Source organism: Planococcus citri, chromosome 1 (assembly GCF_950023065.1).
Source record: "Planococcus citri chromosome 1, ihPlaCitr1.1, whole genome shotgun sequence".
Lineage (NCBI taxonomy): Eukaryota > Metazoa > Arthropoda > Insecta > Hemiptera > Pseudococcidae > Planococcus > Planococcus citri.
In genome coordinates, this window is record NC_088677.1 from 45,154,936 (window position 1) to 45,177,245 (window position 22,310).

General features: G+C 33.7%; 5 protein-coding genes across 7 annotated transcripts in view; 3 read left to right on the forward strand and 2 right to left on the reverse strand.

The window, feature by feature from the left end:
* Positions 1-858: 858 nt before the first annotated feature.
* Positions 859-2,112, forward strand: Vps37B (vacuolar protein sorting 37B). Its single transcript, XM_065345357.1, has 4 exons — positions 859-1,188; positions 1,278-1,452; positions 1,519-1,601; positions 1,676-2,112. The coding sequence occupies exons 1-4, from the start codon at positions 1,057-1,059 to the stop codon at positions 1,976-1,978; spliced, it is 693 nt and encodes a 230-aa protein (XP_065201429.1). The 5' UTR covers positions 859-1,056; the 3' UTR covers positions 1,979-2,112.
* Positions 2,113-2,489: 377 nt separating this feature from the next.
* Positions 2,490-3,757, reverse strand: MED31 (mediator complex subunit 31). 2 transcript variants are annotated; one of them, XM_065345375.1, is made up of 4 exons: positions 3,519-3,757; positions 3,322-3,411; positions 3,148-3,244; positions 2,490-3,073 (listed from the first exon to the last, which is right to left on the reverse strand). In XM_065345375.1, exons 1-4 carry the CDS (start codon positions 3,541-3,543, stop codon positions 2,809-2,811), a joined length of 477 nt encoding a protein of 158 aa, XP_065201447.1. In that variant the 5' UTR covers positions 3,544-3,757; the 3' UTR covers positions 2,490-2,808. The 2 variants fall into 2 exon arrangements, with proteins under 2 accessions (XP_065201447.1, XP_065201448.1); XM_065345376.1 differs by having other exon boundaries at positions 3,593-3,756.
* A 541-nt stretch (positions 3,758-4,298) lies between these two features.
* Positions 4,299-5,498, forward strand: LOC135832245 (uncharacterized). The gene is made up of 3 exons (XM_065345377.1): positions 4,299-4,585; positions 4,678-4,779; positions 4,857-5,498. The coding sequence occupies exons 1-3, from the start codon at positions 4,553-4,555 to the stop codon at positions 5,043-5,045; spliced, it is 324 nt and encodes a 107-aa protein (XP_065201449.1). The 5' UTR covers positions 4,299-4,552; the 3' UTR covers positions 5,046-5,498.
* Flo2 (flotillin-2) overlaps positions 5,381-22,310 on the reverse strand; it is a 128,842-nt gene continuing 111,912 nt past the window's right edge. The window contains exons 2-9 of the mRNA XM_065345373.1: positions 8,443-8,537; positions 6,992-7,193; positions 6,652-6,884; positions 6,440-6,559; positions 6,153-6,367; positions 5,876-6,059; positions 5,641-5,787; positions 5,381-5,573 (exon numbers count right to left, since the gene is read on the reverse strand). Coding sequence (XP_065201445.1) covers positions 5,538-5,573; positions 5,641-5,787; positions 5,876-6,059; positions 6,153-6,367; positions 6,440-6,559; positions 6,652-6,884; positions 6,992-7,193; positions 8,443-8,537 — 1,232 coding nt within the window. The 3' untranslated portion in view covers positions 5,381-5,537. The remainder of the gene's footprint in view (positions 5,574-5,640; positions 5,788-5,875; positions 6,060-6,152; positions 6,368-6,439; positions 6,560-6,651; positions 6,885-6,991; positions 7,194-8,442; positions 8,538-22,310) is intronic.
* On the forward strand, positions 8,978-14,965 carry LOC135832240 (glucose dehydrogenase [FAD, quinone]). Of its 2 annotated transcripts, XM_065345369.1 has the most exons (4): positions 8,978-9,229; positions 11,207-11,425; positions 11,578-11,748; positions 13,343-14,964. In XM_065345369.1, the coding sequence occupies exons 2-4, from the start codon at positions 11,215-11,217 to the stop codon at positions 14,845-14,847; spliced, it is 1,887 nt and encodes a 628-aa protein (XP_065201441.1). In that variant the 5' UTR covers positions 8,978-9,229; positions 11,207-11,214; the 3' UTR covers positions 14,848-14,964. The 2 variants fall into 2 exon arrangements, with proteins under 2 accessions (XP_065201441.1, XP_065201442.1); XM_065345370.1 differs by lacking the exon at positions 8,978-9,229 and having other exon boundaries at positions 11,312-11,435; positions 13,343-14,965.

Below are 22,310 nucleotides of genomic sequence, written 5' to 3' on the forward strand. Positions count from 1 at the left end.
TAAAATTGACCAATCTTTCATGATAATCCAAAACAAATCGTTTTCGGATGGATAATAATTTCAGGAATTTTTCGTAAACTTACCTCACTCATATTGTCAAGATATAATCGACATAATATCGATTACCGAGGGTCACCGCCTCTAATAGTCGACGTTTCACGAATCAAATCAAACATTTCAGTTAAAGTTGAGTGACTGATTGAGATGTTGGACATCTTAATGCATTGGAATGTGCATTATTCAACTATTAAAATTATTCCATTTCCAACTCACGTTTGCGGTTTGTCACATTGTCAGAGTATAGTCAGAGTCAACTAGGCAAGCCTCAGGTCTCAATGTTGGAAGAAGATCTGAACAACGCGAATGGCTGAAGAAAGAAACTAAAAAAAAAAGTAAAAACAATATGTTAATTGTTTACTACGGCCTATAGGCGCCGACTTCTGAAGTAGCTGAAATCCTGAGGCATGTTATGTTGAAAAAAGTTTGAGGGCGAAAGCATTATTATTTTATTTTAATTTCTGGTTCTTGTGTTGATGATTTTCGGCAAATTCTGATTTTGAAAAATTTGTTGCGAAAGTATGCGAGGATTAGTTGCATTACTTGCATTGAAATATTTGAAATTGAAAAACAATCATAGGTAGATGTCATAGATGTTTATTTTGCATCTTAATGATTTTCAAAAAATTTAATTGATCATAAATTGAAATTTCTTTTTGATTTTTAAAAATTCAAAATTTGAGAAAAATATTTTTTCTCTTCACTCGCGAACTTGAAATATCGATAGATATTCGATACTTCGATAGTTGAAATGAGTCATACCCATCGTCATATCGAGTTGTTTTTGTTGATTAGGTTTTGATTTGATTTTTTTCAGCTTGCAAATTTAGAAAAAAATTGACGAATGACGATGATAAGAATACAGACATTGTGATTCAGTGAATGATTAATTGATTAGTAATTAATAATTAAATAATAATTTTCCATTGTTGTAAGCTAAACTAGTTAAATCTGTGAGTACTTACTTGAAGTTTTTTTTTAAATATACGGCATTTCCTTATGAAAATGGCAGAAAATACTGCTTTGTCTGCTACCCTTGGGTTATTATCGCATCTTAGCATCGACGAATTAAAAGAAGTCCTGAACGATGATAATAAATTTGAAGCCATGACAAAAGATGCCAATAAATCTGTAAGTTGTCTGCTCTTTCTCTGTTTTAGTAATGAAAAACGATTTCTTTCACAAATACTTGTAATCATCTTTTTTATATTTCCATTCAGGCGAAAGTAATAGGTTACACTGAAAAAGAACTACTGATTGCTGAAAATAAATCTTTAGCCGAATACAATCTGTCTAAATCTTCAGAATTTCAAGAGAAAAAAAGAGAATTAGTCAACGTGTACGAAGAATTGAAAGATATCAATACCCGCATTGAGGCGAAAGCTTCAAAATTAAGTTAGTAACATGATAAATTATTACACATTATGTTGTACTTGTGCCTAATGATTGTTTGTTTTGCAGAGGAATTAACGAACAAATCAAATTCAGATGCTATCTTAGCTTTATTGCAAGCAGCAGTTACTGAAATTGAACGTGAAACTGATGTAAGCTTTTCTTAATATATCATTCATGCTTTTATTTCGTAGTAATCGGGTATTAATGGTGACTTTTTTCGTAGAATATCGCGGAACAATTCTTAAACGGTGATATTAAGCTGGAAAGCTACTTAGAACAGTACCCCAATCGAAGGAAATTAATGCATTTGAGGAAAGCGAAACTTGAAAAGATGACCGAATTAGTGAACCGTCGAATGTCGTACAAATCACCGTCAGCATCTTCAAGATCAATAACTACGATAACACCAAATAGTGTTAGAAATGTTTATCCTCCGAATTTTAGCAACGCTCCGGTTAGCGTACCTTATCCAATTGAGCCTATCAACATGCCTATGCCTACAAGTTATCTGCATAACCATTTTTAAAACTTCAAATTTATTACGCGTCATTTTCAATTAGATTTTCTTACATCTCAAAATAGAACTTTTTAATTACCTTTTACGTATGTTAAATATTATGTAAGTATAGATTTATATTTGAATACATTTTTATCTAGATACATTATCTTGTTTTTTCGTTGTCAACTGCAAATTAAAAAGGCAATGCAGTCGACTGCATTATGATTTGATTAGGAGAGTGATTTAATTGATTGAATGCGATCGAAATGACTCGACGAAATTTGCCATAGTTCTAGTGTCTTTTCTTCGATGATATGGGAGGAGACGTACACTATTTGTCTGATTAGGTGGTAAGAATCAAACTTTTCCAACTTTTGATTGCACTGCTCAAAAATCGATGTCTCATTAATTTCTGAGCATTTTTTGAGATGTCTGATTCACTTCAAAAACCAAACTGATAGAGAATCATTTCAATAACGTAGTATTTATCCACGTCATAGAGGCCTGCAAAATCAAGACATCGTGAAAATCATGCATGTTGAAATATTACAAAAGTTTATTGCGATCTACTGAGTTCTAACAAAACAGTTGTTACAATTCAACTGAGCGGAAGTAATCACAAAGCACAAAACAAATTCCGCCAACAAGAAAAAAATAGGAAGTTGGCATTAAAATAAAATACTTTTAAACTTTCTCAAAAAGAGAACACAAAAAATAATACATGCGAAGATGTAATAAAAGTATTACTGATATTGAAACCTAGATTCAACGGGATCTCACTCATACATATCCCATTCATACGAATAATGTATCACATTTATAAACAAAATAATTCGTTTTATATAGTATCACTATTTTCATCCGTGGAGTAATGGCGGTCCGTTGTTTTTGATCGGATGGGACGCATTTCCGTTCATATTACCGTTCACGTTAGCATTCGAATTTATAGCGAGAGCATGAGACTCCATCGCTGTTTGTAAGAATTTCGTTCGTCTTCTAGTATAATGTTGCCATAATAATAATACTTGATCATCGATGAATTTTGCACACTGGCCATTTACTATTTCACGGCGGAAATGTTCGTATTGTAGTAAGTCGAGGAAGTATAAACATATTGGGTACCTAGAACGAAACATGGAATCTTTCTGATAATATAATCGCACTAACGTTACCAATACAAAAAGAAACAAACTCACTTGATATATTTAGCATAATCAGATTCTTTCCAGTACAGCAAGTACTTCAAATAATTTATAAAAGAGCTGTCTTTGAAGTAACCTCTCTGAGCTAAAACTGAAGAAACGACATCAAGATTGAGGTGAATTCAAATCGATGTACTTAGGTAATCGTAAGGTAATTTTAATACTTACAGTTCAAATAGTGGGGATTTCCTAAACATTGAACGAATTCTAACTCTATTTGAAATCTTACACGAGCTTGATCTTCTGTTTCTGGGCCACCTAGGGAAAATTCAACAATATAATCATTGTACTTCTCAAGAAAGGGCAGACTTTTCTATAAGATGCGTTCAAGAACAAAATTATTTGCCTACATCGCACAAATTTACCTTTATTTGCCATTTTATTTAGCATAAGAAACTAAAGAAAAACCATAGGCGAAGTAATTAAAAATTCAACTTACTCATTTGTTATAATTTATCGATAAACGACAATTAAAAATTTTCAAAGTAGATTGACAAGATAATTTTGATAAATCGTAGATGAAAATGTACTGGATCGCGACAGTTTTGGCAAGTCGATTTTCATTTTCGAACCGTACAGTTTTTGATGTAACATCACATGCAATCCAAAGTCTTTGACTATATAATACTGGACTGCTAGCACCTAGTTAAATTACACGTGAATTTGATAACGTCGCGAGGCCAACATGTATAACGTTATTCCGGTTTATAAGGCTCTGTTCGCACCCTCTCTTACCGCACTTCAGTGGAATCACCCAAGTGAGCGTAAACAACTAGGGCGAATTCCACTGAAGTGCGGTGAGAGAGGATGCGAACAGAGCCTTATAGAACGGACATGTTGGACTCGTCACGTTCATCACTGCTAGCAGTCCAGTATTATATAGTCAAAGTCCAAAGTGGGCGTTTCCTTTTTCGAAAGAAATAAAGAATGATGATTATTGATTATTTTTTTTCTGCTATTTTATTTTACTCCATTTAAAAGATTTTATTTAACTGAAAAAATAGAGTACTTAATCGATAAAAATGACTTAGCTTTTCTTAATACAATAGAACGTTCAAAAATTACATTTTTCAAAACAGGCTCACAAACTGGTTCATCCAATTTGAAGATTTTGATAACATTCAAAAATAATTTGGCGCCATTTTTTCATCCTGCGTCTTCCTTCATCAGTTTCCTTTCCTGTTTCCTCACTCTTTCGATTTAGAATTAGAAGTAGTTTAAAAAAATTGATAATAAAGTAAGAAAACGTCGAAATATTTATGATTTTAATTTTCAATAGAAATATTGGAGCCTTGGCATCGAGTTCACGTGTGAAATTATAAACGCAATTGATCAGTGAATCGTTATCAGTTGTTTGATTCGCGAGTACCCCATACATCAACATTCAACCCTCAGAATAATGGAAAACGCTATTATCGCTTTCGAAACTGCCGTAAGTTATTATTCATGTTCAGTCATCTTTATTCAAAATCCAAGCCCGTGTTATTATTCGATAATTAACTATGAACCTTCCACGAATTCTAGTTCAAAGACACTCAAAGTAAACTAGACACCATCACATGGAAACTCGAAAGTTTTGAAAAAGATGTTTTGAGCTGCGTTAGACGTAATGTCAAAGGAAAGATGGTTCGTATTTCATACTTCAAGTAGTATAAATTAACCGGTCAACTTTATTGAATTGAACCTAAAATGTTCTGTTTCAGATTTCGGTAATGGACCTGATGCACAATATTAGAGACATAAGAAACGACTTCCTTTCCTTACGAGCAGAGATGATGGACGTTGAGGAAAAAAACAAAGAAGTTCATACTATTATAACTAACCTGATCAATAGCGCCTATAACGAACATGCAGTGTTAAGAGAGATGCTGAAAAATTACGAAGGCCATTAACACGTCTTATTCGCTCATTTCTTCGGCAATCAAATTTACTCGTATAACATTTTAACAAAACGACGTGATAAAAGTGCTTTATTAATTTAGATAGTTTTAGTTTTTTTGTTGTAAAGTTTTTAAAAATGTGTTTTTGTTTCAATGTTGCTGTACCTATTTTAAGTGTGTTTTTAATTTTTCTATTTTTCAGTGTACTACTGTATTTAATTTCAACGTGTGTAACCCTTTGGAGATATTTCAATTGATATTTAAATACATCAATTACAATTACATCATTCTCATCGGTACAGGGAATAAGAATGTAAACTACATAGGTACGAAGAATAAAGTCGAACAATGCTATGAAATTCATATATTCAATGAAAAAAAAAAATACAAAATACACGATTATATTCACTGTAAAACTTACGATTAAAGTAATTTCAATATAAGAATTAATAAGAAAAAACGATAGTACATGTTTGATTATTTTGAACGAGAATATAACACTGTTTATTCCTTAACAGCGCCGGGAATTTTTGCTAAAACCTAAAAGATCATTTGTATGAGAAAAACGACGTCATTTGACACGTGCTTTATTACTGACTGTACCTACTTTCGACACATCAACACCAGTAAGCGCTTGAATGGCCGGCGGTAACTGACTGACTAGTCTATTAACTTCGCTGGTTAATCCATCACCTCCTCCAAGTAAAACAATTTCTTCCGTTTTAGATAACGGCGCAGATACTTCGGCAGCGATCTGAAATTTTAAAAATGAAGATTATTCGAGATACAAAATACGTACCTACCCATTATAGTACCCGTAGTCAGATTTAATTGACTGATACCTTTGGCAAAGCCTCCAACACCAACGCCATAATGGCTGCTTCTCCATAATTCTTATACACGCCTGCTTTCATTCGCATACGTTCGGCTTCAGCTTTACCAATTGCCTCAATGGTGAAGGCTTCGGCAGCGCCGACTTTCTTGATTTTCTCACCTTCGGCTTTCGCTATTTCCACGTTTTGAGTTCTACAAAACAAATTCATTGGAAATAATGACCAATTGACCACTTTCGCCATTGAAAAATACCTAGCTCTAATCGAATATCAAACGATTGATTACTTTTTTCCTTCGGCGATTGTTTGTACCCTGTAACTTTCCGCTTCAGCTGGAAGTCGAACTGTCGCATTTAAATCCTTCTCTTTACGTTGGATTTCTTGGTCTTCGATTTCGATTTGCTTTTTACGTTCGACGATATCGATTTGAATTTCTTCGTTACGGATTTTTTGGCGGATTTTAGCCGCTTCAAGCTCGTAAGCAAGTTGAGCTTCCGCTTTCTGAAAATAAAAAAGCAATATGAAGCTAATGGGGTCAACATTTTTATTTCGGGAAAGAACCGAAAATCATACCGCGGTATTGATTTCCCGATCGAAATTGGCCTTTTGTAATTTGAACATTCGAGAATTATCTTCAATTTTCGTATCGGTGTTGTATTTTATGTCCATAGCTGACTTTTCACATTCCGCTTCCTGATTTTGAGGAGGAAAAATACAGAAAAATTACGCATCCTAGCAGTAGGTAATTTTTTACACTAAGTAATTGTAAGATAATTTAAACCTACTCTGATTCCAGCGTCACGAATTGCTTGAGCTACACCAACATGAGCATCTCGTTTAACGATGGCAGTTTGAGCTTTACCCAAGGACGACAAGTACTGAACTTTGTCAAATATATCTTTGATAGTGAACGACAGAATTTCAATACCCATTCGGCCAACATCTGGAGCAGCAACTTCCCTGACTAGAGTAGCGAACTGATCACGATCTTTGTAAACTTCTTCGACAGTAAGTGTACCTGCAAACCGAATAAATACACGAGTTAATATTTCGAAATCGTACATACAAGTACCTACACCAATGCAGATACTTTCTTCGTTAATTTTATTGACAGTGAAAACAAACCGAGAATAGCTCGTAAATGTCCTTCCAAAGTCTGTAAAATAGTCGCTTTAATTTCTTCGGTACTTTTTCCTAAAAATTGTTCGCAGGCGGTTTGTAATAATTCTTCGGCTTTCATGATCTTACATTGTGCGACGCCGGTTACTGTAAGTGGTACACCTTGCGAAGTTTCTACACTCTCGCAAACTGGATAAAGGGTCATCACCTAAAAACAAACATTTGAAGACATATTTTTCAATATTTATCGCCAGCAAATCGATATCATGAATAATCGACTAGTCGTCGTTGGTCTTTGATCGTGAAAAATCTCACGTAGGTATAAATATGACCGTGCTTAGTCTACTATGCAAAAATGTTTCATTCACGCTACCACGCCGGTCTCCACTCTCCAGACAACATATATGTACATACACCTCCGGCTCTTCTCCAGCTCCGTATTGGTTTATGTATCGTATGCACGTGCTACTGACGTCAGAAAAATACACTTTCGCCATGCTGACGAATGTATGTAAGTAATCTATACCTGACCGAGCTCACGTATTTCTCAGATACCTCTATCTAGGTACTACTTATCTCGTACTAGGTTATTATAACAAGTTGCAAGAAACACATTTTTTTTCATAAATCTGCATCATCATGCAATCATAAAGAAATCATAAATAGACAGGTCGCGCTGAAATGATCAAATTTTTAGTTTCAGAATTTTGGAAGATTCAGTTTGATAAATTTTTGAATTCCGTACCTACAGTCTACAGATAACACAGGTAAGTATGTATTTTGTTTTGGAGAGAGAAGTAGATTAGATGAAACGGTGCAACGCTGAAAAGCCTGCAAACCTAATTCAACGTTTACAAAATCTACATTTTAAATGTTGAAAATTATAATCAGGTATTATTAATAAAAATGAAGCGATACTAAAAAATTGTTCGAATCAACCAAAAAAATTAGTTTCAAAAATAAATTACCTTAGGATGATGCGAAAAAAGAAATGTAAAATAACATTATACCATAGGTACTAAAAGTATTGAATATCTGATTTTTTTCATGTACCTAATATTCAGATGAAATTAAATACTTGGCATCTTTGAGAATCTCGTTACATTTTTTCAAAACTGCCAAAAATGAAAATTTTCTACCGAAATGTCGCTTCCACTCCTCGAAGTTGGGAGCCATGCAGCGATCTTCATATTTAGTATTGAGGGTTTTAGATCAAAATGATCAACTTTCAATGGTCAATTTGAAAATCTGACCGTCACCCTACTTAATTTTTCGAACTTCGAAGAATTTTTTCAAATTGAAATATGGCCTTTATTAAACCTTCTGAATCTATTGATGACAGTTCAAAGTCGTTCTAAGGTCTTCGGTGATTTTTAAAAATCTATAAGTATTTTTCAAAATAATAGGTAGGTTCAGCACCCACCAGAAATCCATTAGCCGTTCTCAAGGCTACTTACTTCCAAAGATATATATTGCACATCGGTTACCAGCCACCAGGCCCAAGCCCATCCTCCAACAATGGTCTTTTTCGTGGTAGATCGCCCGCATCCACCTGAAACATTAATGAAAGAAAAAAAAATGTAAATATTTTTGTCACACAATCAGCCCATTTTTTTGCTGGATAAATAAGGTCATCAACATTTTTCGCTCGTGGATAAAAATACACGAACATGATACCTATAGACGAATGCTAAGTGGTACAAAATCACAATTGTTAACCTATTGTTCTACCTTCTTAAGACACTAATCAGTAATCAGCTACAATATTATACCAATATCGTTCACGTTTGAGAATATTCCAGAATGAACTTAGGTATGGTTACCTGACCATCGTCATAACGGTAAGATACAGTTTCCTATACTTAATATCGATCCATTGAACAATCTAAAACCATATCGTACCGATCACAATGTGAACTGTTTTGGTATCACTGGAATAAGGTACCGTTACTGGACAACGACAGTAGAAGGGGGTTTTCTACTTGCGTCTAAACATCTATAATATAAACCAACGAAAACCATAACGTAATTGTACAAGTTCAAGGCTATAAGTGATTTGGATCGTTCGTTCGATTTTTTGATAATGATATTTTTTTAACGTCGTTTTTTTTCACTGTTCAGTGTGAATTTTGTTGCTTTTCTCACGACTGTCGCGTCAATCTGAGATACTAATTATAATCTAGAAAAAAAAGTACCACTACAAGTACTTTTAGAATTTGACATGTTTTGACGAGTGATTAACAAGTAAGTTGACAATTTTTTCTTGAAATGAACGCGAAGTTGTCTTTTTTACATACTAGTTTATTTAATATTTTTACAATCGCGGTGTGAATATAAATTCAACCTTTTCATCTTCGGTTTTCCATTGATGACCTCATTATTTTTATTGATCAGTGATATTTTTCTTCCAAGCATTTTTATTGCAAAAGTTGTGGAAAATTGTGCAAAAAGTTCTTTTTCGGCTTTTCCCGTCAAAACGCCAGAAAAATGCTCAAACAGGGGTCGTACTCAATTAATTACGCACTCTCAATAAAGTAACGATACCTATTAACTAAAAGGCGCTTCCAACAACTTTAGTAGCTTAGTTGCGTCTCGTCTTGTCTCAAGAAAAACCACTCCAACACTCCATCTTTCATTTCAAGAATATTAGGATTTTCGGAAAGAGCATTTCAAAAAACCATCAAATCCAAAATTTCAGCTGCCAGGTTCGTTTCTCGATTTTTTTTGAAATTGCGGCATAGTAAGCCTGAAAACCAGGAACTTTGGTTTTACAATATACGAGTACCTAGGTTGAATTTTCCGAATTCATTTTCCGCGAATTCCAGGCCTCCTAGAACTTCCAACGCAGAATCAATTGATGCCCCAAGGATATTAAATATGTGGTAAATACTTGATTATCTTCAGAAGTTTAAAACGGCTGGATATCAACGCGGGCAGCTGAAATTTTGGAGCTTCCAGCTCAAAATAAATTTGTTGAGATAGAGAGTTTGAGTGTTACTTTTTCATCAATTTTTGCTTCATTTTGACATTTTCAAAAATTCTCTAAAAATCAAGAAATGAACTTGGACAGCTCAAAATATATATGCACTTGGAGTTTTTCGACATGCACTTTTCAAATACCCAAGAATTTTTCAAATCGTGACAAAGAGTAGAAGCACGAAAATGTTTTTTCCAAAATTCAAAGATTTCTCTCTAGGTACTCTTTTTTTTTGGTAAAAATTCATCTCGCGAAAATGGCGAAAAATGCAACATTTGTTTTGGTGAAAAACGACAGGTTATAAAAAAAAACTGAAACAATTTTTGAATTCAGTGCCAAAAAGAACATACAACTTCCACGAGAATCAAATAAATACTCTACCGTGAAAAAGTTTTGAAACTTAAGCTTGTTAAACAAAGATGTAATTGTGTTTGCTTTTGCTCAAAAAACTGAATTGGTTTTTTATGGATAAATTTTCTAATAAGTATTCGATAACACCCGTAAATTTCCACTCAATTTTCATATGTCAGTTGTCATGGTATGGCGCCAGAAACACCAACAGCGCCACTTCTACTTTCAACAACGTTTACTGTTCATTAAACCATAGCTTTTTCTTTAACTGTAATTCTTACCATAATAATACCAACTCATGGTATAGATCAGATGAAATTATAATTCACAATTCATAGGTACTTACTACATTTTCACGATAAATAGATCACAGTGAGAAGGCGAAGCAGAAAAAAATACTACCCAGTTGGATTTTTTCGGTGCCCAGTAGTAAAACGAAAATGAACGTGACTAATATCACAATACTCATTGGTGACGCATCCTTCTAGTAGATGTTTTGTGTGCCAAACACACAATCCACAATCCGCACACAGAACTTTCACAGTCGTTAATAACAGACGCAGATTACCATTTACCTGATCGTACCTCCTTTATACGTTTTAAAAAAGAAATTTTTTGTTAATAAAAATTGAACGTTTCATGAGCCCATCTAACTCTCCCATCTTCGCCTCGTTGCATCATGCACATAACAAACAAGAAAAAATTCTCACGCTGGTTTCACATTGACCAATTTAGGATCAGATCTACCACAATGGGTGGGAATTATCAGTACCTATGTACTATGTAGTATGTAATGTATATAGGAGTCGAAATACATTGCATATTTACATGTTAGAAGGCGAATCGAGAAATCTAGTATCCGCTAACCTTTTTTTTTCTGATTTTGATTTCAGCTTGAAATATGAGCAGCGTCGTACAAACTTTACCAGTAGCTTTGGCCGGTGTTGCGGCCAATGCGGCCTCCAACGTTGCCTGGTTTGCACCTTTACTCATAGCAGCTTTGGCGTATTTTCATTACGAGGTAATGGACCCGGAATCCAGACCTATCGATATGGAGACCGAATTACTCCAGCCACAATACGATTTTATAGTCGTTGGGGGCGGATCTGCTGGTAAGTTCAGGTACACAAAATTGAATTTCCTCCTCTATAATGCAGGATCGAGTAACATTCACAATGGATTTGTTACTTACACATGTTCACATACTTACATAATTATGTCAATTAAATAAACTAACAAGATAATTTAATTCCAAATTACATAGGAGCCGTTGTTGCAAATCGATTATCAGAAATGGAAAACTGGACGGTGTTGTTGTTAGAAGCGGGAGGTGATGAAACTGAATTATCAGATGTGCCATTATTAGCGGCTTATTTGCAATTGAGTCAGCTAGATTGGAAGTATAAAAGTGAACCTCAGCCAGGAGCATGTTTAGGTAAGATTGCTTGTTATTTATGAATCAAGTACATAACATGCATTTAATTTAAATTGAACTATAAGGTGTGATGATGAGGGTTGCTTGGACACTGAAGAAACTTGAAAACTCCGTCAACTAATGCTGACGCTTATTTTCAATTTTTGAAAATTCAAAAATCATCATCATTCTGTAACAATACCATTCCAACCATGTTTCATATTTTTGATCCATTCTGAAAACTTTGACGAAACAAAATTTAAAAATTAAGCTCAAATTGCAGACCAAATTTCTAAAAGATCAAAATTTTGACTTCTGAAATGCTTCGGCTGATGCATCACAAAAAACAGAACAGAACAAGACCATCACGTCGAAAATATTCAAAAATCCAACAAGAGGTTTATTACTTTTAAAAAAAAACTCAAATTCACATTTCACATAGACATTTTTAAAAAGATTCATTTTCAAATTTTGAGAAGTTTTATTTTGAAATATTGTGAAGGAGCATTGACTGCTGTGTCATCAATGGATAGATCCAAAAAATATTTTCACTGAAAGATTACCTAATGCTAAAAGATATATTTTTAAGAGCTGAAATCGTTGATTTTCTATGACTTCCAGAAAGTAATTTGAAAAGGTTGAGACAGCGAAATTGAGACAAAATTATAAATACTTAGAAGAGAGGTAACCCAACAAACAGATGAATTTTCAAACCAGATAAAGCTAAATTGAAGGGGCATGCAAAAATACTCACATCAGCAGCCAAAATGTTTGGTGCTAAAATACATTAAAATTTTGATGAATTTTTAAAAACCAAAGTAGGTAGGGTCCAAAATTTTAAAAAGTCAAATCAAACCAAATAGACACGGAAAGCTGAAAACTGATATGTACCATATTTTTGAACTAGTAAGGTAAGTCTATTAGAAGTACATACCTAATTTTGAACCGTTTTTGGTAAGTAGTTCTGAAACCTTCAATACATACATTATTAAATATTGAAATTTCCACAAAATTTGATACAATGAAGCTGAAAAACTTCAATCAACTTCACTCTAATTGCAACACACCAAGTCAATTGGCGGTGGTTTTAAACTGTTCTGGAGCCGGTAGTCATGATTTGAAAATTCCATGTTTTCAAAAGGTGCCATAAAAACTGTCCAAATCAACTTTGGTACATACATGTAAAAATGATTGCTGCTTGACCAATAAAATTACACACCATTTTCACAAAATAGATTTCTGTGGATTGCAATCTTTTCCCAGAGATATCAGTGTTGCTGGAGATTTCAGAACGCAGAATATGCTCAAAATGGTTTAAAACCATTTCCAATTGGGAAGGTGAAAAAAAGATACATATTCACCAAATTTACTCTTTCTAGTCCAACTCAACAACATTGTGATTTTTTACAATTTTGGTCCAAACAGTGCCAAAAATTTCAGCACCTGAATTTTGGATGATAATAATATATTTTTGCATGCTCTTATGACTTCGTTTCTCACACCACAACTCATTAAAAAAGTTGCCTAACCTACACTTTTGAGGTGTAGGTGCTAATTCATCCACATCATTTTCCTAGAAAAACATCTGAAAATTAATACCTGTACCTTTCCACAGCTATGAACAATAGACGATGTAACTGGCCACGAGGTAAAGTGATAGGAGGCTCAAGTGTATTAAACTACATGCTGTATGTACGAGGCAACAAGAAAGATTATGATCACTGGGAGACACTCGGAAATGTTGGATGGAATTCTGAAGAGGCGCTCTATTATTTCAAAAAATCTGAAGATAATCGGAATCCCTACCTATCAAGAACTCCATACCATTCAGTTGGTGGCTACTTGACCATTCAAGAAGCTCCTTGGAGAACTCCTCTAGCAGCCACATTCGTGCAAGCTGGAGTTGAAATGGGATACCCAAACCGAGACATTAATGGGGAACATCAAACAGGTTTCATGATACCTCAAGGTACCATTCGTCGAGGTGCTAGATGCAGTAGTGCAAAGGCTTTCTTACGCCCAGCCAGGTTACGTAAAAATTTACATATCGCTATGAATGCTCATGTCACTCGAGTGCTCATTAATCCCAACACCAAAACTACTCATGGTGTTGAGTTCTTTCGTAATGGTCAACGACATACAGTCAAGTGCACTAAAGAGGTAATTATATCTGCCGGATCTGTGAATTCACCACAAATCTTGATGCTTTCTGGTATAGGTCCAAAAGAGCACTTACAAGAGATGAAAATCCCAATAATACAAGATCTCAAAGTAGGTGAAAATTTACAAGATCATATAGGTTTGGGAGGATTGACATTCCTCATCAATCAAGATGTATCATTAATGCAAGAGCGAATTCAAAATGTTCAAACTGTATTGAATTATGCTGCAATGGGTGATGGACCTTTAACTGTACTTGGAGCTGTTGAAGGATTGGCTTTTGTCAGCACTAAGTACATGAATGATACTAAAGATTACCCAGATATTGAATTTCATTTCATATCAGGCTCAACAAATTCAGATGAAGGAGATCAAATACGTAAAGCTCATGGTCTAAGGGAAGATTTCTATCAAGCTGTGTATGAACCAATAGAGCAAAAAGATGTTTGGTCAGCCATTCCGGTACTGTTGAGGCCCCGTAGTCGAGGAGTTATTAAACTCAGGAGTAAAAATCCTCTCGAATACCCACTCATTTATCCCAACTACTTTACTGATCCTTTGGACATGTTGACCTTGATTGAAGGAGTTAAAATGGTAGTAACAATGAGCAAAACAAAGGCTTTTCAAAAATATGGTAGTCAAATACACTCGATACCATTTCCTGGATGTGCTAATATTCCAAGGTTCACTGACCTATACTGGGAATGTATGATCAGACATTATTCTGTTACTATTTATCATCCTGTAGGAACTTGTAAAATGGGACCATTTTGGGATAAAGATGCTGTAGTTGATCCACAACTACGAGTACATGGTATAAAAGGCTTAAGAGTAGTGGATGCATCCATTATGCCTACTTTAGTCAGTGGTAATACAAATGCTCCAGTCATCATGGTCGCAGAGAAAGGCTCTGATATGATTAAAGAATTCTGGAGTAATGAAGTTTTATACGATCAATGATTTGGACAAGCATTCATTTACTCAAATATCTCCATGGCTGTGATTTTATTGTATATTATTCACTTATTTTTAATAAATTATTTTTGTTTTGAAAAGAATAATTTATTTCAATTTTATACGCTTTTAATTTCATTTTTTTCAACAACAAAGAGAAACACAGAGAACTTGAGGAGGAAAACTGTACAGAAGCTCTCTCTAATCCCATGAACTCCCTCAAACTGGATTTCGCCATGTTTAGTCATTTTGGAGTCTCCAGCATAATCTTACATTTCTCCAGATAATGCATACGAAATTGTGATTTAGGCACTGACAAATTTAGCTGTGGCTTATTTTCAGCCTGTTTCAAGCACTCGTCTTCATGTGAGCTGATCTCTAGCTGGACACATCGCGAGTGTTTTTGGACAACATTTTCCGAATATCAAATATGTATTCCGGTTTTAAAAAATGCACTCGAGGAGTACGCCTGATCATCGGGTTAAATGTGGATAAGTAAACTTAGTTAAAATGGTTAAGAATAACCCACAACTCGCTTTTTAGCTGCCCATAATCATTTCTACACCTTCTAGAAAAAATCATATACCTACAAGTTTGTTGGTAATTGCTACAGGGTCATTCCACGTCAATTGGACCAAAAAGTGGTAGGTGGGTTCGGCGATATTTTTGGAATTTTTCCTGTGGAAAGACCTTCCGAAGGAATGACCAATGGCGCAAATCGCAGCCCTCTAGCCCATTTTTAACGGCAGCCAGGGGGTGTCAAAGTTTTCAGTGCACTTAAAATATCATCCATTTCAGCAGATGATTGCTCGATAACCGCGATACCTACCGAAATGGTACTTTTCCCAATAGCTAGGGGTTTTGAAAGGCTTTTTGGTGATATCATAAAAATCAGTGTTGCCACTTTTTTTCGTACAAAAAATTAGCTCAAAAAGTTTCAAAACGTAGTTTTCATATCGTTCCGACTCTAAAAAATTCTGAAAAAAATATATTATGGACAACTGTTCATGCTGAACAACATATTAAAAAATTGGGATGGTAACTTGTCGCAAAATCGATTTTAAAAAATGTAAACTTTGCGAAAAAATGCGATTTTTTTATTTAAAACATGAAAAAAAGTTTTGATTGGTAAAGTTGACCCATTTGACGCCTATTTTTACGTATCTGTTGAAAAAGTTGAAAAAACCCCTTCACTCGTTGAAATTAACTCATCACAAAAAAAATCAAAATTCAAAAAAATTCAAAAAAAAAGCAAATTTTATTTTTTTTGCTGTGAGTGAGATTTTTTTCAACTTTTTCATGAAATACGTCAGAAAGTAGTCAAAATAAGACAACTGAATAAATTTAAACTTTTTTTGATGTTTGAAATTGAAAATTGAATTTTTTCAAATTTTGATTTTTTTGTGATGAGTTTATTTTATTGAGTGAAAGGAGTTTTTTCAACTTTTTCAACAGATATGTAAAAATAGGCGTCAAATGGGTCAACTTTACCAATCAAAACTTTTTTTCATGTTTTAAATAAAAAAATCGCATTTTTTCGCGAAGTTTAAATTTTTTTAAATCGACTTTGTTACAAGTTACCATCCCAATTTTTTAATATGTTGTTCAGCATGAACAGTTGTCCATAATATATTTTTTTCAGAATTTTTTAGAGTCGGAACGATATGAAAACTACGTTTTGAAACTTTTTGAGCTAATTTTTTGTACGAAAAAAAGTGGCAACACTGATTTTTTGATATCACCAAAAAGCCTTTCAAAACCCCTAACTATTGGGAAAAGTTCCATTTCGGTAGATATCACGGTCATCGAGTAATCCACTGCTGAAATGGATGATATTTTAGGTGCACTGAAAACTTTGACACCCCCTGGCTGCCGTTAAAAATGGGCTAGAGGGCTGCGATTTGCGCCATTGGTCATCCCTTCGGAAGGTCTTTCCACAGGAAAAATTTCAAAAAAATCGCCGAACTCACCTACCACTTCTTGGTTCAATTGACGTGGAATGACCCTACATACACATTTTTGATTTTTTTTTCTATAAATACAAAATATGAAATAGGCTGCTCAAAAATTAGTCGTGAGTCGTGACATCATAAAATGACGAGCGTTTTCATTATGGGAAAATCCGAATAAGTGCATATTTTATAATTTGAAGTACCTAGCAAGTACTTTATAAAAGTTGATAATTTCAAGTAGAACTTTTCACTCGATGTAAGTACATACAGGGAAAAAATTGTAAAATCTACGCCTAATAATTATCTCAAAATTTATTTAATTTTAAGTGAGCTACAATTGAAGACAGATAGGTAGGTTAGTTTTCCTCAAATCATCATTCATCACTCATATTTTTATTTCCTCAATTTGCAATCCAATGAATCACTACAAATTGTGAGTTTTTCCTGTCTGAAAACTGTCAAGAAAGACGAAAAATCGAATGATTACATTTTTTACTTACAGAAAATAAATTCCAGAACCATACCATGGATCTTGAGGGTCAGAAAACTGCAACACTAGACATTCAGCTATACCATCCCGATTACTTGGAAATATCGTAACAAAGCATCATAAAGAACACCTATGGGAGTTGCTTTAGTAGAACAAGAACGTGCTTCTATACCTACATCGCATAGGTAATTACTAATTAGGTACACCTATGGTGCCACTGCGTTTTATATTGCTACGCTAGGCCTGCATGGCTGTTGCAGGTCTCACCGCATTCATCCCAATATTCAAGATGATCAATAATTATGTCGAAAATTTTACATTTTCTAAATTTATTGTACGACGAGTATGACTTTATCATCATAGGGTAGAGGGCGGATCGGCTAGGTCTGTGGTGGTGAGTAGACCGTCAGAGAATGATGCCAACTGGACGGCATGACAAATAGCACACCACACTATTGTTTGAATTTTTTATTCTGGGCAAAATCGAGTTGTTTAGGCATGGTATGACGGTAATTTCACTGAATTGTGTTCTTCTATTGAAGACCGGCTTCCCATGTATTCTTTAGATTTGCAACTTTGAAACTGAATTGTAGGATAAATTTCATTTACTCATCATGTTAAAAATTTTCAAAAATATTTACCCGACGATGCGGAAATTCATTTTTTGATTTCTAAAAAATTTCTGAAAATTCTGATAAAGAAAAACTTGATTTTTTTTACGTAAAAATGTTGAAAGCTTGTTTCTTTTTTATTTGTTTGATATTAACCTTTAAAATCAGTTTTCCACATTTTCCAACCATTTTTAAATCTTCAAAAATTCACATTTTCTACAAACGTTTAAGGAATTTTTTCAAAAACTTCCTTTCCAACAGCTAAAAAGTAACCATTTTATTTAGTTCAATTTCATGTACAATACCTATAGATACTCTAAAATCAATAATTGAAAAATGAAAATAATAACACTTCTCAATAAAAAGATGGTAGGTTCCTATATCAATGACCTTATGTCATAAGTTATTTTTGAATACAAAGAATTCCATGTCTAATACTTCTCATTGTTTTATTGTATGTACTTTTCATTATCATACACGTTTCTTTCTTTTAGATGCCTATAACGACAATTCTAGCTGGCCCGATATTCAACTCTTATAATAGCTACAGCAGGTGACAAAGATGACGGTGGCTTATTTAATCGAAAAACTAACGGTTTGACTGACGAAGCTTACGCTGAAGTACATATATTCAATCATGTTGTTTACAAAGATATTTACAAGATGGTGCCATTAATTCTAAGATCTCATAGTGTCGCACGACTCAAGCTCAAAGATAAGAATCCACGATCCAACCCCAGATTTTCCCCATTATTAAGATAATCCGCACGCTATGAAAGTTCTGGGAAGAATCACGCTGATTAATTATGTAAATTATGAAGTAATACAAACTCTCGTTACAACAAAATTGAAAGAACATGAAGATTTGACTAACAATAATAGTTACGTCATTGATAAGGGTAAGATTAATGAAGCACACGATGAACATTCCTACTTTCAGGCTGTAACTCAATGAAGGAAAAGAATCAACCAAAATTAGGTGCTCGAAATATGAGTAGGTCAAGCTCTCTTCTCATCCGCCGCGAGATCTTTCGAATTTTTGAATTTTTTTATCTTTAGTTTCCGGGGAGGAACGAAAATAAATCAGAAACGAAGCGAAAAACTGACCCAAATTGATCATACCACGAAGTATTCTTAGATCTTGCATCATTCAGTCATAAAGTAATGTATAACGCAACGTCGATATTTAGTAAGTAAATTCATTTAATGCGATTTAATGTAACTAGGTAAGTGCTACGCCGAATTCGCGCAGTCTGTCGAATGTGCACACTAAGCAGAGTGGTTGCCGAATTCTCGCACTTTTCCCATTAAAACACGTTTTTTAATTTTCACGAATAGTCAGAAAAAACTTGGAAGTTTTTTTGTTCAAAGTGTAAGTTCAAAGGTACAATTTGAAATAGAAATTGCTTCCCTACCTTTACAGTAATAGAGACTTAATAATAGCTTAAAAGTTAAAATGTTTTTGAAACTTCTATCGGCGACTTATGACCATTAAATTTTTGTTTTCAATTGTAGCTGAGAACTTACACTTTGAATAAAAAACAAAAAACTTCCATGCTTTTTCTGACCATCCATAAAAATAAAAAAAGGAGGCGTAACATCATGCAGTTCAATGTCCATATTAGGTAAGTACTTCGCACAAACATGTTGATTTGAAAAATATTCAAATATTCTTAATGAACAAGTATTTACATATTATCTTCTTCCAAAATGATGAGTTATTTTTTTAAAAATTGCTCTCAAATTCAAGCACCAATAAATACCAAAAATGAACAAATTTTTGTATAATTTTCCCGTTTTTTTCTAAACATGTCTTAAAAAGCTAAAAAACATCGAATAAGTATAAATGAATTTTCAAAAATCGAACGACTATCCGTTACTAGAAATGTATATTTCAATTGAAAAAAAAAAAAAATGTTTCAATACTCGTAACAATCTGCAAACCCTTCGAATTTATGTCGCACAAATTTGGTATTTATGTTATCTTGCTGTTCATTTACTTTTCAATTCCATTTCTTTGTTAGAAACTGAATCTTCCGATGCAAATTTGCCCCTTCAGCGGAAATGTAGGCAACATGTTTTTCATGGCTGCTTCTTTTTGGCGGTACGAGTTGTATCTGATAATTTTATTTTCATTTAAAATATCGAGATTCTGCATAACTGAATAGAGACATCCACAATTTTTTACGAATGCCAAATTTAAACCTTAAGAAAGAGAAAGCAAACAGAGAGAGAGAGAAAGAAATGCCCATCAAGGAATGCACCAAATATTCAAAAGTACATAACATCGATTTGAAAAGAAAAATATGTACCTACATACAAAAACAAAGAATTTATTAAGGAAAGGCCGCTTCCAGATGTAAAAAATATTGGTATAATGAATTCAAGTAGATTTTGTTCTGAGTTAATTTCCTTAAAAATGCATTGTTTTAAAAAATAAACTACATATTATAAAAAAATTATTGATCATCAGCTTTTTTTCTAACACGTTAAATAAACGGACTCAATTTTTCCAGTGTTTGAGAAAGAGATCTATTTTTAATTTTTAATTTTAGATTAAAGGAGCAAAAGCAGCATGACACCAATTTTCACACAATTCCTTTTCCTGGATGCGAACAGCATGCTTAGGGTACGCAATACGCATGCTATGTTCAGCGACGAATACTTCAATCACTTTATTAATCATCACGATCATAGCATTTTTCCCATCTTTGAAGTTGGTAAAATTGTGCGAAATTCTGACACTATCTGATTCCTAATAGAATTTATTACACCTTAATGTAAACTTACAGGTACAGGAAATCAATTTCTACCGCCGATAGATCTAATGTCAGTAAGAAGTTAATCATAAATTAAAAATGCGGAAAACTCGGTATCGTCAATTCATACTTACCTGAATTCATATCTGCGAAATGTAAAATGAATAAAATTTCCTATTACATACGACGTCATCTATTTCGTTTCGAATGTAAGTCAAGTACATACATATATAGGTCTATCTTATTATTTGGCATTTTGAAGAAAAAAACGAACGAGTAAAATATACCTACTAAATATGTAGTACTACCCCTTCACTGAAGAAATCAAAGAAATTACGTAAAAGTGAAATAACCCCGAAAATTCATCGCCACTGAATAAATTCTTCGAAAAAGTCAAGTTCATTGTCAATTTATTTTCAGAGTGTCTACTAAAATCAAAAAAGCGAATTTCTCGCCTTTTTCTTGCTTTTTTCTTGCTTCCAAAAATGAATTTTCTTACCCCCCTTCAAATTTACGCATCTAGATAATCTTCGCTAACCCCTCTAACCCCCCCTCCCTCCCTCCCAAACAAAATTTCTCAAAAATTTATTCTTCAAAGCAGAGAAGTGAATTAATTTCTCAAATGAAAAAATAGTAATAAAAAAAGTGATAAAAACAGACGTTGAGGCATGTCTACTGAAGTGAATTCAATTCTATGATGAAAACAGTAACAAAATAAAAAGTTAACTCGAATGCGGATCGAAGTCAGGTTATTTGGGGGAGGGGGTGTATGCTGTATGATGTCATTTTTCCATCAAAAAATTGTCATTTTTCCGACAAAAATCAAAATTTTAACGTGCTAAATACCAGTGACATATACAACAATTACAGGATCAAACCATAAAAGAGCTTATATTCTTATTTGTAATTGAGGGGAGAGCAAAATCAGAAATTTAGACACGAAAAATGGACATTTTAGGTAGTTTTCAGAAAACTCTTCACAATGAATGATCATTGTATTGAAATGAGGGTAAAATTAGAGCTCGAGCGAAGCGAGAGCGAAAATTTGTTGAAAAAATTGGTGTAAAAAAAGAAAAAACGACAATTTTGGATGCTTTATTTTACATTTTCAGCGAAGCTCAATAATATCAACAATTTTGAAAAGTTAGTCGTTCTGTTCAGAAAATGAAAAATTTGCACTTTTCAAATGGTTTGGGTATTACCTGGAAATGAAAAATTTCCTATTTAATTTTTGAATTCTTGAAAATTTTGAAAATAGCATCATGAATGGCCCGAGCGAAGCGAGGGCAAAATTTTTGGAAAATTTTTAATTCGAAAAGTAGAACATGATCAATTTTAACAAAATAAAAACTTAAAATTTTGGTGGGATAACTTCAATTTTTCAGAGATTTTTGATGTGAATTCTTGGAAATTTTCTTGCTTTTCGAAGGAATTTCTACACTATTTTCTAACTTTCTTGCCACCCATGTGAATTTCTCGCCTTTTTCTAACTTTCTTGCCTTTTTCTTGCCAGTAGACACCCTGATTTTCTATTGATGAAGATATGTTGATGTGCTATGAGAGTGTGAGTCAATTGGTATTCGGATTCATTAATGTGCGGGTGCCTGTTGTTTTTTTAATCTGCATAAATTATATACCAATGCCATAATAAGAAAAG